A 13610-nucleotide genomic window follows, 5' to 3' on the forward strand; every position below is an offset into this window, starting at 1 on the left:
GGACGTTCGATTCGTCGCAATGATGGTTTATATCATCTTCACTGTGTAGATGACTTGTCGTTAGGTGAAATTTTACCCTATTCACCACTGTATCATTCATGTAACCAATGCACTTATATGTATTTCACATCGGTAGTATATTATCAACTGGGGACGACCTAACGACCCTGTGTTTTCTCGTGTCCCAGATTCAAAAAATTTTATCGCGTTGGGAGCTAAATAGCGTTGCACGATGACCGAGGCTTACGAAATAGGGCAAGACTGGCGTTCATCGATAATGAGTTGAACAGATAAATGTTCGATGCGCGGAGAAACAAATATATATAGTTGATATTGCATCATCGATTCTACACATGTTGGCAATTGTGATGAGATGCAGATAGAAAGACAGTTTTTCATTGTAAGACTGAAAATTAACTTCAATATCTTTATAGCTTATTGAATGTAGATAACGCATTTTCTCGAATAACAAAAATCGTCAAAAATTAAATATTTTTTGTACGTCCTTCTTTAGCGAAGGAAATTCTAAAAGTGAGAAAATTGCGTAAACGTTTAATTTCCTAGTGTTTTTAAGACACGCACTACAAGGTAATAGCATTTCGTAATGAAAGAGTGTGGCTTCTGACTATGGGCAACGCGGTTCCGAATATATACATACATCATGAGCATACCTCCGCATTAGGTAGTGAAATAGGTTAAATACAATTTTCCTAAAAACTATGACCATCGAAGGAGGATGATCAATATATTTATACATATATACCGTCGGGAGATGGTGTATTCAATTGAAAAATTCCTTGTCCTATACATCTTTCAAATGTAAATGCATCTGTCGTTTCTTTTTCCTCGCAATGATGATAATCATGAATATATAGCAAGTCGAACTCCTTAGGCTAGAAAATTCGAAGTTCTTCTCAAGGGAGACTAAACATTTCAGAAAAAGAATGCTTTCACAAGACAGCCAAGCCTATAGAAGTAGTCGTCAATCGTATGTGTATCTTTCTTTCTAAGAAATTTATTTCGCAACTCTCAGGAATTTCACTTCCGAATTTCTAAAGTACAATACACAAATTGTACAAAAGCTTCAGGTGTTATGATCAGCGATCAAATGCGAATCAAGAAGAGATTGTTGTTTTCGGATCTATTGCGCATCTAACAAAGAAGAGGGTACAACGGATTCGGCTGGCTCGTTTTCAAAGAATAAAAAGCGAAGAAATTGGACATCACGGTCAGTGACATGCCTCACGATCGGCATATTTCCTCGACTACGTCATTGTCGAACAGTGGCCCCCGTGGTAGGGCAAGAATTTGCGGAGTGTATTAGTAGGCCATGACGAAAATACCAGGAGGTCCGGATAGTAATAGCGAACATCTAGACGGCATTGACCGCGCCCGAATCCGCGCGCAGGTCGTTCCCCGTACTCCTCGTTCTCCATGTTGCTCGTTAAAGTCACATTTAGTAAGAAGAGGCCTTTGCGAGACGCGTCACCAGAGACGCATTTAGAAACGGCGTTACCATAGCATCATTTTAGTTTTTCGGTTGGTCGGCCGCGAAATCCAGGAACCATGAAACTATGCAAAAGCGAACGCATAGCCACACAGCTCGATGATCCTCTCGTTCCTTTTTCTTTGATCCTTATAGATAGAACATCTCTGTAGTCGATGCCTTTCTGGCGAATTAGCACATTTTTCCCTGGAATTCCAATTCTCATTACGTAATACTCGTTATACTTCCTTAAAGCTCATTAAATGTTCGTTTAGCCTGGAAAAGAATTTTCCAATTAATACCAGGAGAAAGTCGAATATTTTCGAAACTACGCACATTGATTCCAAATAAAATAATTTGAATTAAGGAGAAAGTAATATCAGACACGAATTTATGCTTCTTCGAGAAACAATAGGATCGATTTCTCATTTCGAGAAAAAGGCTTTAATTCAATGTTAATTTCGTCCAACGAATTATTCTGCCGGACGATTCTACCGGAAGCGCGATAATTCACAGAGGCAAGGGAACACATAGGCCACGCCTAGGTATAAAGCGAGTGAAATACACGTAAGGCTAGGTAGAAAGGTCGAGTCAGAATATATTCTCTTCCTCGCATACATACATATATCCCAACTGCTATATCCTTCCCCTTTTTTCCCTTTATTTCTTTTGCCATCGACCCAATACGCCGCTCCCATGTTTGTCAACTACGTACGCCCCCATTGTCATATGATGGTTCCTAAACGTGCTGGTACAAAACGATCGTCAGAAAGACGAGTTCTGTACGTTTTAAGGATCGGTCCAAACTGCACAAGATACAGCCAGCATGCCTTTACGACCAATAAATGTCTGCTTTACGAGCGTCACCCCGTGTATCCAACCGTTTTGTCTGTGCAACGCCGAAGAGAGCGTATTTCAATGATCGAAATGCTCATTAATGGTGATTAAAATGGCCCTCCGTCACGGTATCGCGTTGCACTGTCCATCAACGAAATTGATTTAAACAACGTGTCGAAACGAAACGCAAGCATGATCGATAAGCTGGATTTATCGTATGATAAAACATTGCCTGATGTTCTTATCCATTGGATACGTTTTGGCCGTTTTGAAAACTCGCTTGTAAGGCGAATATGCTGTATATATATGTAAAATAAGAATGGCAAAAATTTTTGCATTCTTATCGATGCCTATTAATTTAATAAATTGCTCGACTCTTTAAAATGCATTAAAAATATGTACACGAGTATCAAAAGATCATATAATGATTCATCAAGATCATTTTCAAACGTAAAAACTTCTGGAAAAGTAATTATTTAAAAATAACATGCGAATAACGTTGTAGTCTATTAAACGATTAATTGAAATATTACTAAGTAAGTCTAGAAATGTTTATTTCGCCATTTTATTGTCGCTCTATACATACAGTAACCATCTTTGATATTTACAAATGTCGAAAAATTAACAGCGATTTTCCTACACGCTGAAAATAATGGACATATAAAGCGCCACTACGATAAAATCTGAACGTTTTCTTTCCTTCGTTTGCTCAACGGGTAAGAAAAGAAATGAAAACTACCGGTAATTGTTGACGATTACGGAGGTGAATTAATGAGCGATCTTTTCTTTTGTGGGAGAGCAAGCGAGGAAAAGCGCGAAGAAACGTAACGAAATTATAACGAAGGACAAACAGGCCAGATAACCCGAGCATACCTCGGTTAGCAACACGATCGTCCGAGTATTACGAGAATGATAACAAACACGTATGTACTCGCTATGGTATCTGGGGTTATCGTTTTTCTTTTTTCTCCATGGTGGAATCAACAGGGAGGAGTATTAACTGCGAAGGATCAGAGAATGGACCATGGGTCATCCGAAGAAACGACTGACTATCCAATTTATTAATTTATTTTGATCTTGTTCCATTTTTCCCGTTTCTTCTCTTTCAATATTAATCGCCTAAAACAAATAAGAAATTTTTTTTTTTATTATTATCTATTTATTCACATTTTACACTTTGTCCTACAGGACACTACACAGTAGGACATCGAAATAAGAAATGTCGATAATTTTTTGGCATTGAACAATCTATTCTTATCCTACAATACGGTAAAAGACTATTATTACATTATATTATTTTATTATATTTTATGATTATAAACAGTAAGATTGTATATATAGGTATATGTCTATACCTTAACGCCTTAACCTAATATTACAATCTTACGAAATCACATTCTAGACATAATTGTAGACATGTAAACGAAATAAATGTGAACATAATTACTTGGATTGTCTCGTTTATTTCTTTATTACATTATTCTACGTTCTGATACTATTTTTTACATAGAATTTATCGACCGAGGACCTTAATATTTGATCCTCCGTGGAAAAATTTCAGAAAATATAAATTATTCTATATATCCTCTGTAATAGTAATCTAAAGATTCAAGGTCAAATTTCGAATCCTCAACTGTTCTTATACGATCGATCTAAACAAATTCGTGTCTATTCTTTATTAACATTAATACATATTGCCTGCATGGCCCTCGAAGCATAGAAATCGCAAAAATGATCGACTACTGCTAGGGTTAGCGTCGACCTGTTTCCGGCAGAATTCCGAAATAAGGAAGGGACAAGTCGATATATTGGCCACGATCATACCGTATGCATACATTCAAGAAACGTTTTACACGCAAATATTGTCGCAGTTCACCACGTCGAGGGTCTCCGTATCCGCTGACGTCACATTGACCTAACCGACCCCGCCGAACTTTGCGCCACATTAACATATCGATTTACAACCATTTATATACGTTTGATTTCCGTTCAAGAGAAGGTTCCGCAATCGAATGGTGGCATCGAATACGAAGAAGCGGGGTCAGTTGGTAAACAGCATCATTAGCCTCCATCAAACACTTTCATTTTAATTATAATGCACAGGTGTTCGACAATGATCCACGAGAATTCGTCGTTCCTATTGTGATGATTCTTGAAGGAGATGTTACACGTCGATAATCAGCGTTGACAACTTATCTTAATTAATTCACGACACGATTCATCATCGAGCCTTGTTATTCGAAGAACAATAGAGAATAATCGTTTCATCCTGTAAGAAACGACGGATATTTTAATAAATGTTACAACGTTATCAACGCATTAACAGTCGATAATAGGTTATTCATCTCGTTTATAGTAACATGAGTAACTTTGCTGCATTTTATAAAACCTTCGGTTCTTAGATAGAAACGAAAAAAAGGATTGATATGTTATAAGTTGTTTCATAGAAAAATATTAAAATTCGAAGTATATATATATAATATTAGACATTAAACGTTAATTGATTTATATTCTTTTTTTCTATGTTTTTCTCAAATAACGGTAACCGTTACATAATTTTGATAAATTCATAGTTAATTCATATCAATGAATTATATATAGATTAACATAAAGTTTAACATAAAATTCTGAACGTAAAGAATTGCTTTATGTGAAAAGATCGAGAATTAGCAAATGTATAATTTATTATTTGATATCATAATTTTAATATGTAGACATTCTGTGTTACGTGCTGCCGCAACGCGGGTATTCTATGAATTAAATAAGAAATTAGAGTAATACTCGCTTGGTAAATGCCAAGTCGGTAAGCAAATCGATCATTTTATAACCATAAACATATGTTTTGTATCCGATACAAAATACGTAAGAACGTGAAGAGCAATTTATAAGAACAAATTTGCAAGTTATATTTTCTATTTTATATGATTTGGACAATGTAAGAAATTATATACTACAAATATATTCAATATATAATTACTATTATGTCAAATATTGTTTGACTGCAATGAACATACGTACATATTAATCATTTATTTTATAACATCAATCTATTTATTGTTTTTGAATTTACGATAAAAATTACTTCGCAACATTACTTAATGCGTTTCGATTTTTACATATCACTTCTAAATAATATTCTTTCAAAGTGTAATGCTTGTTTATGGGATGTGAACAGGATATTTCATCATCTGAATTTGTATCCATTTCTGATAAAATATCGGTTCTGGTAGTGTTGCTAATTAATTGTGTTGAATTGTTATTAATGTCATAAAATTTTTCATATAATGCCAAAAAGCTGAATCTTCTTAACCTTTCTAAAATTGATAATGCAAGAGCATCTGTAGCTGTTTCGTGTGCTTTTTGTAAGAGCTGTTGGTAATCGACTCCATTAAACTTTGTCTGCAATAAAGACCATTATTATTTATAGTGAAATTGAGGAGATTAAATTTAATAAGATTAAATACCTTTTTAATAAGTGTACTATATTTATTTGTTGCAAGTGGTTTAAGATTTCGTTTCAGAATCCAATTAGCTTCAAGTTTTTCTTCATTAAAAAATGTGACATAGTATTTGCTCTGTAAATTATATATATGTACTTTAGCATCCGACATAGAACCTATATTATATAAGAAAGAAAATATAACCTTACAGGTTTAGAGGAATTTTTAGGTAATTTATAAAATGTGCAAGTATCAGGACAGTCGTTAATAATACCAGGCCACCATGGGTAGCCTTTGACGTATGCCCAAACAATGCTACCTGCGTTATAAGCATTTTCAATTAAATCAGTCTTGATGCTACATGATGTAGGACGTTCTGCTATATCACAAGATGCCATCAATTTGTCTGTGAAACCATATAATAAAATTAAACACATATGTACATATGAAACATACAATATATTTCAAAACAAAATGTACAGACCAGAATTCATTTCGCAATACCATATTTTAGGCACATCTACTGGATCATGATAATCTTCAACGTATCTCCATTTTTTACATTTTTTTCTACAGCATTCAATCCATACGCCAACATCCCTTCTAGGCTGTAGCCAATATAATTTTTCTTTCCAATTAAGATTATTGTCACATTGTGATAATATTTTTGCATTTGGATTGAATACTGAGAAACCAAGAAAAAAGAAAGTACCATTTCAATATTATAGTGAATATATTAAATATCCAAGGCATTTTAAGTTTGCATAAATTTTACTCGTTATAAATCTATTATTTTATAAAATGGTATTTATCATACAATCTTATTACAATCTTTCCCTTAATAATAACATACTTATTATAATTAAATTAACAGCTAACATATACTGTTATACGCGAAAATGAATTAATTTCCCTTTGGTATCAATGTTTTTAGTTTTTGACACGTGCATGTATATTTTCTCACTTTTTGTAGACCTACCTACAGGAGATTCTTGTACTACATTGTTTTTGTTGTTTCCTATAACATTTTTATCGTTTTCTTTATCGTTCGTTTGTACCTTAATCTTGTCTAATTTCACGCGTAATCTATGTATTTGACTCTGCGAAGAATCGAATCTATTGCATTTTGCCATACGTTGTTTGTGAAACATATCATTTGATTGGTTACATTGAATATAAACGCCGCTATCTATGGCATCCAATTCATCGTCGGTGTAATGTAACTTTTTTGGCCTTAAACCTCCCTTCTTAATTTGCTTTTTATACTTGACTGGTGCCTTTGGCGTTGTTATACATATTTTATCCATTGGTGGTGTAACAAACGAGTCGAATGTATTTTCGAATGATTGTTTACGAAATAAATTGGTCTGTTAAAAATTAGGATAGGACAAGGTTTTTATTAATTCTTCAATGTATTGGCAGAGAGTAATCATTTTAGTATGATACCTGTGAAAACAAATTTGTTGACGAATTAGAATATTTCACTTGCCCAAATTTCCATTTTCCAAATAACATCCTGGAAGTTTGTCGATTCAAATCTGATCTTTCAAACAGAAAATTTTTTTCCTGCATACAGTTTTCAGTTGGTTGTTGCATGGTTCAAATTTCATTTAATATCATAACACTGTGTACGAAAAGAAAGATTTTATCTTTTTTAAACGAAAACAGCTCGATTTTATTAGAAAAAAATCGCGTTCGCGGGATGACTAAAAATTACGATTGAACGAGAAACCCGCAGCATTTGTAATGGGGTTCGCACGTCATTTTGCACGGTATTTACTGCAAAGCAACACAAACCAATGAAAGTCTAGATTTTTTAACAAATGAGTAACATATGTGTATGTGTGTGTAAAATATATCGTTTAAAAACGCCTTTGAAATTTTTAATTTATAAACTTGTCCATTTATTTAAATTGTTTTCCTTGAACGTATTTAAATTTTTTGTGTAATCGGTAAAGGTAATATATTGGGTTGTTCGGAGTTCGTTCCGATTTTTAAGGAATTTGATCGACATGAAAGGTCATACTGACAAGTTTTTCGCCGAAAAACCTGAGAGGTTCTGGAAGGATATTCAAGTTGCGTAAAAGATGGACAAAGGTTGTAGAACAAAATGGCATCTATATGATTCAATAAATGTATATCGAATGAAAATTTAAATCAGAATGAACTTTCCGGGCGACCCAATAAATTCAAATAAATTAGTTAGTTTAATAGTTTTGAAATCTGGCAATTGCCGCCAACGCTGTCATTGGTGTATTGAAATTTCGTCGCGCATAATTATATTGTAATTTGTTCGTGATTCAAAAAACTGTCAGTTGCGTCATTACGTCAGTTATAGGTCTCATCGTAATTTAGTGCATGCAAATATTATAAAATATATTATTTAAATAGTAAAATACTTCATCATATTCATTATTATCGTATTAAAGTAATCTAGCGATTATTTCTAAGTAATTGTTTAAATATTATTTCGCTAAGTAACTAATATTTTTGAGTGATAATTAATCGTTCGTAGATATCTCAGTATAATATACGAACGTTAATTTGATCGGTGTTGAATTAATTTTTTTGTATAATCTTTAGAATCGTATAACCGAATTTCCATTAATAAGTTATGTCTAAACTATTATAATAAGTAATAAAGTAACAAATTAAATTTTGTATTAGTCATTTCATTCATACAGAATATATAAATAAATGAATACAAATTACTTACATCATTTCTATTAGTATTCAAAGTGTATAAATATATGCAAATGACGGAACAATATTACGCATTTATATACATCTATGGGCATACATATATATATATATATATGTGTATATATATATATATTCATATATATACATGTTTCCTTTTGGAATATTCGAACAATTGAATTACAAAACTTCCTGCAATTTTCTAAGGGTTCTGCATTTATACAGTATTCAAAAAATTGTTTTCGTCCAATCAAATCGTATTTCGGAGCCGAAAATTGCCGAAGCTATGTTCGTTTCATTCGGGTACCCACATAGAAAATGGAGTTTGAGCAAAGCAAGCAAAGCAGCTATTCGCCATCGTTGATGGGCGCACAACGACAGTTCGAAGCTGGGTGCATCACATATTTTGTGACAAACGTGGATTTTTGTGCTTAATGCGAGCAAGAAGTACACCGAACTGAAACCAAAGTCGGGTGCAAGACATTTGACAGTAAGTTTATACGTTTAGCAAGGCATCTAAAGGGAAAAATCCAAAACGAAAACTGTAGGCATAGACGACCATTCGTTTACAAAACGCCATAAACCATAATCTGCGCATGCGCGGTCGCGGGAATGATAAATTTGCACAGAGAGTCAAGTATACCGTGGATCAAAACGATATTTGTATACCTACATTTTTTGCAATAACTTTAAGCTATCAATTGATACATTAAAAACTATTTACATTAACAATGTTCTACGTATGAAAATAACATACAACTATTTTCAATGATGTGTTATAAAAGTATCATATAATAAACATAAAAATTTGACAGTTAAAATAGTATTTGTTTATCTGTTTTTGATTTTCTTAAGAATTTATAGGAAAAAATTAATTGTTTATGACACCCTTGAATTCGTCTCGACGCCGTCTTTAAAATTAAATAAAAAAGTGATATAGTGTCACTGAGGAGATGGTTGTGATGGTTGATTTTTTATTAAATAAAAAACTTTTCTATTTTTAATACATAAATTTGTTTTGATTAGAAATGAATGCTTACTAACTTAATTGAATTATTATAAAAATATCAGGTGTACAAATACTTTTGAAGTCACGCGATTTTAAATAGTTCGCGGCGACAAATAATTGCTTCAACCACTAGGAAATATTCTTTTAAATTTATGTACGTAATATGTACGAACAAGATTTTATGTAATAAATTCTTATGTGATAATGCGTTCGTTGTTCGGTTATTCACTATAGAAGGAGATTATCTTAAAGCCTACTACAACGCCTTTTCCTTTATGTTTTACGTATTCTTTGATAACGTTTATGTACTTAGATAGTTCGGAATTTTACTACCAAAATTTTCATCGACTATGTAAAATTTACACATACCATGTTAAATAAAGATAATCCGAGTTTCATGCAATATATTTAATTTAGGTTTGCTATTTATGTTGATTTTTTCGAATTGTTATCTTTTTAATGGTATTTATTAATTTTTATCACAAAATCTAAATCTAATTACTGTAACTCTCTTTTTAGATTCTAAAAGATGTCATCCACACAAGTTGATCGGTCCACCAAAATGGGTCATATTACTAAGAAGGAAAATGAAAAATCAAGAAAGACATTTAATTCTTCTCATAAAAAACACAAGCACGAAGACAGTCGTCATTTTAAGTTTGGTAGGAAACGTCTACAGAGTTTTATTAGCAATGGTAAATTCTTTCCACCATATAAACGTAGGAAGAAGGAAGGTGCAATTATTCCACCCACAAAATTTTTACTTGGTGGTAACATACGTGATCCTTTAAATTTAAATAGCATGCAGGATGAGGAAATAAATAGAGCTATGAATGCTGTTACACCTAAGTCGAGCCCATTGCCCACACCTAGACATAAAACAGAGGTTATCGAAGTTATAATTCCACCAAATATCTGTGACCCTTTGAATCTAAGCAATTGTAATGACAATGAGGAATATGAAAAACAACTTATATCCCCAACTAAGAAATGTTCTAAGCGACGAAATAGAAAGAAAAAACGGGCATCTTCTGGTTCTGGGAATGATGCAAGTGATTCCACTGAAATCAAAATTAAAGACTGTGATGCTATTGATATTGTAGAAACCATGGAACAAAGTGTTCTAGACAATATTGTGGCAGAGCAACAACAACCACCACTGAATTCATCACCGACTAATTCATCCAGTCAGCCTAAAGAGACAAAACCAGAAAGTTCACAGAAAGACAAGAATAAATTACGTTTGAAAGGTTTAGAGGAACCTAAAGACAAAAGGTTAAGGAAAGTGGATGTTAAAGATAAAATTGTCAGTCCTGTAATTCCACAACCTGGAGGTTGGAAGACTAGACCACTGCATAGGCCAAGTCAAGATAAGAAGAAGAAACAAACAATGCCCAGGTTCAGAGAGAAAGATGCTCGTTATCAATATGGAAATTACAACAGGTATTATGGATACCGTAATTCTCACAATGATATGGATACAAGACTGACGGTATTTGTACAGTACAAATATTTATTTATTGACAAAGATGTATTAGACATTGGTTGCAACATTGGTCATATTACTCTTTCTGTTGCAAGAGATTTCTCTGCCCGCAGTGTAACTGGTATAGATATTGATAGAACACTTATCAATATAGCTCGAAAAAATATTAAACATTATGTCAATTGTGCACAGTCTCCTGCTGGTAACGAGGATAGTGATCACCAAGATGTAAACTTCTTTCCAATATCTATGCCAATCATTTATGGTCCAGTTGACATTCCAGGTTTCACAAAGAATAAAAGTCACAGAGGTTTCCCTTACAATGTCACTTTTGTACAGGTATTGTATTAAATTACATATATTATATCACGTAAATTTAAGTTCTAAAAAATTTTAATATATTTATTTTTAGGGTAATTACGTGCTCGAGGACGATTCACTATTATGTACAGAACAGCCGCAGTTCGACACAATTCTTTGTCTGTCGATAACTAAATGGATACACTTGAATTTCGGAGATGCAGGTTTAAAACAGGCTTTTAGGCGTATGTACGCACAATTACGCCCCGGCGGAGTTTTATTACTAGAACCTCAAGGTTGGAGTAGTTACACCAAGAAAAAAAATCTTACAGTAAGTATTTCCCTACTTGTTTTAAAAGGTATATTTAATCATTATGTTATCCTAAAATTGATATATGTTACTTTGTTTTCTTGCCATAGGAACGGATATATAAGAATTATGAGAGTATTGAATTTCGACCGCATAGCTTCACGCAGTATCTCTTATCTTCTGAAGTTGGCTTTTCCAAATGTGAGGTGTTATCGATACCTCCACATCCATCGAAAGGATTCCAACGGCCGATCCATTTGTTCACCAAAGCTGGCCTATCGCAAGAGAGATCTGATAATTCTGTGAAAAACGTAACAAAACGACAAGAACGAGAGATTGAAGAGAGGAGAGAATTGGAACAGGAGCATCAGCATGAAGGGAGAAGAGAATTGGGACAGAAACAAGAAGATGAGGAGATGGCGGAATTACAAGAGGAACGAAATGATGAAAAGAGAAGAAAATTAGAAGAGGAGCGAAAGGATGAAGAGAGGAAAAAGTTCGACAATCTAACTTAATCATGTGGATGAGGAGGTTGCGAGATAGTGCCGGATCCCTACCGGCTAAAACCTCTAAAGTGGGCTACCACGGCGCGATCGAGGAAGCTCTGGGAATTTCAATGGAATACAATACAGAGCTCCCCCGCGCCGCGCTTAGAGCCTGTCTTCAGAGGGGATTAACAACCTCTCGTCGTACCTCGATTCCGCGGCGCTGTAGGACCGTATTATAAGGTCTTCTACAACGCACGTGTCAGTTTTTTATTCATTATTTTCCTCTACTTTCAATAATGTAATAAATTATATTATGTATTTATTATGTTATATTATATTTATGTCAAGGAATTATATTTTTAAGACACCAGTCCTTAGTTAGCAGATGTATACAGTGTATAATGTATACAAATTAAGTTAAATTTTATTCATTTTGAAGCAAAAATAAAACGTGAAATAGTCATTACAGACTCGGCTTAAATAAAACTTTATAGGAATAGAGGAAGGACAATGGATAAAAACAGCTGATACTTGTGTCTAAAAAGATCAAGCGCGCGATTGTTAATACTAGAGACAAAAAAAAGAGAAAAGGAAAACACGGCAAAAGCTTCCAAAACACGGACGTACGGGTGGCTTTCCTTCTTGTATTATCTAGTCTGTATATCATAGAGGAAGAATGGAATAATCACTTGACAGTAACTTCGTAGTTCAAAACGAAACTTCGTTTTCAATTCAAAACTTTCTCGCACGTTCCGCGAAACATTTCTGTTCGAGTATGTTTCATGCGCTCCAATTGTAATTATACGCATTTTTTGTTCAAGTTCCATTTATAAAATAACCACTTTGCACGCATTTATCACGATTTAAACTGATGATGAAACTGAATAATAAATCATCACAGGTAGAGTATGGCGTACCGTGAAATAAAGCGATTAAGCATTGGAAAACACGATAAGGAAATTGTTCAGTAATTAGTAATTGGCTTTTTTCTGATATAAATTGTACTGGTTTACATTTTTTTATGTATTTGTTCCTGTTTTCTACTTGGACGAATTTTAAGCAGCTGTTTTTTCGTAGCGCATAGACATTTTGAACACGAATGCGGCCGGCACGTTCATACCTTTCTATCCTTGAATAGCTATGCGATACGAAGTTCGATGTGAAAAAATGAGAGAAAGATGTTTCAAAGGAGGAAAGGAGACGTGGACGTGTTACGTTTGAGAGGATGAAAGGAAAATGAACCACTTAGACGCTTACCAAGAACACTCATAGTGTAAGAAATAAAATTATTAATAATAAAGAATCGCTTTGAGTTACTAGTTGTGTATACTTTACTCTTACTGATTACCTGTAGTAAAAAAAATTTTTCATTATTTTTAGAATACGTCTAATAGTTAATAGTAATGATTCAATCATTTTATATCTAATGTGCAGAATTTATTGTAGTAAGATAGCTTTCTACACTGTTACGATTTTATGCTAAAGATTTGAGGGATCGTTTGAATCCTTTTCGTTTTTGTTTCAGGACGCATCGAAGAGCAAAATTCAGTTCCG

The 13610-nt window shown here is 33.6% G+C and overlaps 2 protein-coding genes across 2 annotated transcripts; one reads left to right on the forward strand and one right to left on the reverse strand.

Moving 5' to 3' along the window:
- Positions 1-5104: 5104 nt before the first annotated feature.
- Positions 5105-7486, reverse strand: LOC100747972. The gene is made up of 6 exons (XM_012386923.3): positions 7210-7486; positions 6743-7130; positions 6248-6448; positions 5973-6169; positions 5788-5898; positions 5105-5722 (listed from the first exon to the last, which is right to left on the reverse strand). Exons 1-6 carry the CDS (start codon positions 7357-7359, stop codon positions 5402-5404), a joined length of 1368 nt encoding a protein of 455 aa, XP_012242346.2. The 5' UTR covers positions 7360-7486; the 3' UTR covers positions 5105-5401.
- A 1164-nt stretch (positions 7487-8650) lies between these two features.
- On the forward strand, positions 8651-13372 carry LOC100746779 (probable RNA methyltransferase bin3). Its single transcript, XM_003490404.4, has 4 exons — positions 8651-8953; positions 9992-11297; positions 11371-11589; positions 11679-13372. The coding sequence occupies exons 2-4, from the start codon at positions 10002-10004 to the stop codon at positions 12081-12083; spliced, it is 1920 nt and encodes a 639-aa protein (XP_003490452.1). The 5' UTR covers positions 8651-8953; positions 9992-10001; the 3' UTR covers positions 12084-13372.
- Positions 13373-13610: the final 238 nt, after the last annotated feature.

The sequence above is a fragment of the Bombus impatiens genome, unplaced genomic scaffold (assembly GCF_000188095.3).
Source record: "Bombus impatiens unplaced genomic scaffold, BIMP_2.2 scf_0434, whole genome shotgun sequence".
In the NCBI taxonomy this organism is placed as follows: domain Eukaryota; kingdom Metazoa; phylum Arthropoda; class Insecta; order Hymenoptera; family Apidae; genus Bombus; species Bombus impatiens.

Coding starts and splice junctions, on each gene's coding strand:
- LOC100747972 (XM_012386923.3), bottom strand. CDS start 7,359: ATGCAACAACCAACTGAAAACTGTATGCAGGAAAAAAATTTTCTGTTT. Junction 6,170..6,247: donor GTATTGCGAAATGAATTCTG/GTCTGTACATTT, acceptor ATGGTTTCACAG/ACAAATTGATGGCATCTTGT. Junction 5,723..5,787: donor ATAGTACACTTATTAAAAAG/GTATTTAATCTT, acceptor TCTTTATTGCAG/ACAAAGTTTAATGGAGTCGA.
- LOC100746779 (XM_003490404.4), top strand. CDS start 10,002: ATGTCATCCACACAAGTTGATCGGTCCACCAAAATGGGTCATATTACT. Junction 11,298..11,370: donor ACAATGTCACTTTTGTACAG/GTATTGTATTAA, acceptor ATTTATTTTTAG/GGTAATTACGTGCTCGAGGA. Junction 11,590..11,678: donor CCAAGAAAAAAAATCTTACA/GTAAGTATTTCC, acceptor TTCTTGCCATAG/GAACGGATATATAAGAATTA.